This window comes from Mizuhopecten yessoensis, unplaced genomic scaffold (assembly GCF_002113885.1).
Source record: "Mizuhopecten yessoensis strain PY_sf001 unplaced genomic scaffold, ASM211388v2 scaffold716203, whole genome shotgun sequence".
In the NCBI taxonomy this organism is placed as follows: Eukaryota; Metazoa; Mollusca; class Bivalvia; order Pectinida; family Pectinidae; genus Mizuhopecten; species Mizuhopecten yessoensis.
Window position 1 is genome coordinate 299,493 of NW_018479999.1, and position 5,207 is coordinate 304,699.

General features: G+C 36.4%; 1 protein-coding gene across 1 annotated transcript in view; it reads right to left on the reverse strand.

The window, feature by feature from the left end:
• The window catches only part of LOC110442074 (potassium voltage-gated channel protein egl-36-like), a 10,304-nt gene extending 7,989 nt beyond the window's left edge, over positions 1 to 2,315 (reverse strand). Inside the window, exons 1-3 of the mRNA XM_021485506.1 lie at positions 2,219 to 2,315; positions 194 to 661; positions 93 to 103 (exon numbers count right to left, since the gene is read on the reverse strand). Of these exons, the coding sequence (XP_021341181.1) occupies positions 93 to 103; positions 194 to 661; positions 2,219 to 2,242 (503 nt within the window). The 5' untranslated portion in view covers positions 2,243 to 2,315. The remainder of the gene's footprint in view (positions 1 to 92; positions 104 to 193; positions 662 to 2,218) is intronic.
• Positions 2,316 to 5,207: the final 2,892 nt, after the last annotated feature.

Genomic DNA, 5,207 nt, shown 5'->3' on the forward strand with positions numbered 1-5,207 from the left:
AAAAAAACTAGACACTTTGTAGCAGTTGAACATGATACAGGAATATGTATACGCAATATGAATTGCCCAAATCGCATGGATTACTTCTTTACAAAATGCAATTCTAAGACTGAGTGTAAGACGTTTTGCATTGCGATCATATGTGTCGCTCACCAAAATAAAACACAATGTTTAGAACACCTTAATAGCATACCTTGGCCATCAGTGAAGAGGAGGGATATTCCAGGAGGTTCCAGATCGTGGACGTCACCTTCTCGGCCTTTTGAAGCATCTGCATACCATTAGGGAAAACTGGAAGCTCCATGTCCAGTAATCTCATCGTCTTCTCCACGCCGTCATCTTTGTACAGAACCCGCCAACAACAACTGGAAACGAGGCCAGCTGATATATCCCAAAATTGTAACTCCTCACGAATCTGACGTCCACAAACAGTTTCCGGGAGATGCAGGACACCATTTCTGTAGAAATCCAGGATACATCCGAATACAGCTGGATTTCTGTCAAAGAAGAACTCCGTGTGCTCTCCTTTTATCTCATTGATTCTTTCGTGTAGCCGGCCAAGTTTCGAACTGGGGAGTCTTTGTAGTGTGGCCCAGGTAGTTGAGAATTTCGTCCCGCCTACGTTGAAATGTACCTGGTCGGCCATTGGTCCATTACAATCCTTATAGAAATAAAAACGTACATCTTAATTTAGAACAACTTTATTTAATTAGGCCCATGCCCTGGCCATTTTTTTTATCAATATTTGTTGGAATGTTATATTTCAGAACAGCAAGAATTTAGACACGTTACTAATCTTATTAAAATCAATAATGTTCATGAATATCTACCCGGGCCTGGTAGCCAATTTAGACGACAACAGACAAAGGAAATGACTCTTCTGTGAACTCATCTTTCAGAATGAGACAACATCTTCAATGTGATTTTATCAACGGTACAAATTCTCCGATGTGAATTTAATGATGGTACAAAATATTTCACGTGATTTTAATAATGATACAACATTTTACCGTGTGATTTTAATAATGATACAACATTTTACCGTGTGATTATATTAATGGTACAACATTTTACCGTGTGATTATATTAATGGTACAACATTTTACCGTGTGATTATATTAATGGTACAACATTTTACCGTGTGATTTTATTAATGATACAACATTTTACCGTGTGATTTTATTAATGGTACAACATTTTACCGTGTGATTTTATCAATGATACAAAACCCTCTATATTATTTGTCAGTTGTGGCGATCTATTCTTGAGATTGGTATGAACACGAGGTGGAAATAACGGACCTTTATACCCTTCTAATAAATACATAATGCGCAGGGCTATAATTTTGTCGCGCTGAACAAAACCCCGAAAAAGTCCAATGATCTAAATGTCACACACGCTGCCACAGAGGCATGCTAGGGGCCCAATGGAGGGATATCTCTACAGTACGTAGATATAACGTGTAACAGCTTCAAGTGTAAAACTAACACAACAACGGGAGGACGTGCTTACAAGTTAGCGATTGGTAGTAACCAAGACAAACTGTCAGGTTATTAATCCCACCTCAACAAACTGAACAGACCTTTGGCTTGACAAACTGGAACACCAATGTAAAATGACTGGATGAATTATTAGTTAGGTAGATAGCATTACAGGAAACAATGCTGAATGAAGAATTGCAATAACTGTTGATCTGACATTAAGTCTTCAGCCTCACTAAAAACTAAAGTCAGTGAGCTATAGGATAACCTGGTCCTACGTCCTCGAGATTCCAGGGGTGACGCACACTCATCGTCTATGCAGCTCTTGAAGATATTATGACACAATTGAAGGCACAACGTTGATTGGTTACAGGTATAACAAGCTGACCAATCGCTAGACTCGTACCTATCCTTTGAAGACTCCAAAGCCTGCCAATTTTACCGTTATGCCATCACGCGATTCTTTCAATCTACATCAAAGGATCAAACTAGTCCAATTGTATCGTCTACAAGGTAACGCATACTGAGCCTTCAGTTTTGTCATGACATATTCCAGAGGTACCGATAACGTATATAAGTGAGCGTAACCCCTGGAATTTCAAGGATAGTGGTCATCCTGTTATCACGGCATCTGGTAACATTGGAAAGTCGACATCATGAATGTTTTTCTTGATTCATAGCAACGCATCAAAGATATCACTAAACTAATACGCAACTAAACTAACATCATACAGTACCTTTGTATTGCTGTCCGTACCCATCGCTGTGCTGTCTACAGTAACAGTACAGTGTGACCTACTCTCTAGAAGTATCCCAATCGGATGCCATTTTTCTGTGCTTCCTATGGAAGCTATGTGTTGCAATAACCGCGATGTGAATACGATGATATATATGACTGATATATCACAATATTATTTAAATGTATATTGATCGTTATTCTGGTCTCCATGTTTAGTGATTTTTTGTTTAGAATTTGCCACAGCGTTGCCACGTATTTAAAAAATTCCGAATTCAAATCATAATGAAACTACTTCATAATGACTGGTAGAAGATATAGCATGTAGATTATCAACGAACTGAAGAAAGACTTTTTAAAGGCTTCATTATTGTTCGTTTTGTTTTGTTTCTTGTCGACACTGTGATACATTTTGTTTCGACGGTGTGTGATAAAATTGTGATCATTTCATTTGTCAAAACTGTGATATATTTTTTGTGCCTTACCCTGCCTTTTTGTGCCTTACCCTGCCTTTTTTGTGCCTTACCCTGCCTTTTTTGTGCCTTACCCTGCCTTTTTTGTGTCTTACCCTGCCTTTTTTGTGTCGTACCCTGCCTTTTTTGTGCCTTACCCTGCCTTTTTGTGCCTTACCCTGCCTTTTTTGTGCCTTACCCTGCCTTTTTTGTGTCTTACCCTGCCTTTTTTGTGTCGACGTTGCGAATGATCCCATGTCGTGGCTGTGATTTAGATTTTAACTGTCGACGTTTTTGGTAAATATTATTTGTCGACATTGTCTGTGGGTTTTTTTAAACCTCGATACTGTAGTTTACTGTGGTGTCGACGTTGTAATATTTTTGTGGCTGCGACACATTTTATCTATCGACGTTGTTGTGAATTGTATTTATCTACAGTGTTTAATATTTCATAGGTCGATACTGTTGTAATAGTTTATGTAACGACATTGATTTATTTTGCGTCGACCTTCTGGTATACGTTTGCCGACGCTATAATACATTTTGTTTCGAAGTTGTGATATATAGTATATATATAGGATATATCTGCCGACGTTGTGATATATAGTATATATATAGGATATATCTGCCGACGTTGTGATATTATTATTTGTCAACACTGTCAGTGGCGTAGCATACATGTGTGCTTGTATGTTCAAGTACATACTAAAAAGAACATTTCTTTTGTTATCATTTTTTTTCTTTCCTTTTATGTTTATATATATATGGACTGTTCGTATCAAATTTTAGTCTTTTAAAATAGTGTTGCTATGTTATGTCTATATGAACAACTATTTAGTGGCGGACAAAATTTAATATTATTCATATAAAACGTCTGGTTAATAATCACTCTAAAAGAAGTTCCGAGAACATGGGACTTTTCTTCTCGGACCCAGTAAAAACCCAATTCAGATACTCTCCCACTCCTCCGGCGTTACGAGCCTCGGAGGCTCGACCCTCTGTAAGCATACACTCCGAAATATTGTTTCCTACGCCACTGAATGTGGTATATTTTTTGTCGACGTTGCGAAATTGTTTTCATGTCGTGGCTGTGATTGATTTGATCTGTAAACGTTTTTGTAAATTTCATGTATCGACGCAGTGGTTTATGTTATAAGTCTATGCAGCATAGTTATAATTAATGTGATGACACTGATTTATTTTAGCGTACATTCGTCGACGTCCTGGTTTGTATTTTATATCGACACTTTGATGTATTGCTTTTGTTAACGTCGTTGTATATATCTTATTAACACTGTGATGTGTTTTTTTTTGTGTATTTTTTTTATTTTCAGATTTATTTTCAATACAGTTTAGTCTTACATGTTTGTTTACATGCTCATTTTTGCTCATATCTTTCATACCAAAACAAAGTTTATGTATAATAATACTCAAGCTTGTATCATCATGTATATAATGCAACCTATTGATATTTGATATACATGGAATATATAGATATCTACTGTATTGATATCAAGAGAAAAAAGGAAAACAAAGAAAAGTGAAAAACAAAAAGACAAAGGAAGAAAGAAGCATTGAGACAGAAAAAAAGGAAGAAAGTTACAGAGAAAAAAAACTAGACGTAAAGAAACAGAAGAAGAGCAGTATATTGTAGAAGGCAATTGAACACAGACTACGTGTACCAGGTGTTATACTGTTATTTTGTCCTCCCACAAAGAATGGTTTGGAAAAAGGAGGAGAATGATGGCAGCAAGAGAGAATAAAAAGATGATTTTTTTAAGAAATAGAAAGAGGAAGAAGAAAGACAAATAGCACTGCCAGTGCATAAGGTCGTTAATATATTTGAACCTATTGTTAACTTGCACACCCATTTTTTTCTTATTACTTCATTGTACATATGGTGTACATGTACATGTATAAAGTTGCCCAAATAGTACTTTTGAACTTTTCTCCCTCTTTTTAATATGAATATAACAGACATACGAGAACGGAAATGGGTTATTACTGCAATATATTGTATAAGTCTTGGTTTATCTATAGTGGCGGAATATGTTTTTGGTGTTTATGACCCTCCGTACTTCCACTGTGCGCTAAATACCAAGTTATGTCCTCGACCTTCATCTCTCCAGACTTGTTTACATTTCACATTCCCATAGTTTGAATCACGAATCATTACGAGAGAGACATTTTTAGCCGGTAAACAAAAATGTCCCAGCAGCTCAGCGAATACATATTTAATTGATATTATGATTAATAATCTCTAATTTTATATACAACATGTTTTTGCCAGAAATCAAACTCCCGCAAATGTCACTTATATGCCAAATGGTAATTGTCCCTGAATGTCCCGTCTGGACGAAGATAGTTCCAAAGGTTTTAAATACACATTGTACAATAATAACAAAAACACGATTCGTAATTAGAGAAGAGAAGGTTTATGACACATAATTATTCACCAACATTGGTTGCTGCATATGTTTTCATCTCCCGTTGTTTTGTTGAGTGTGCTGAAGTCTGGTAGTGATTACAGGCTGATTG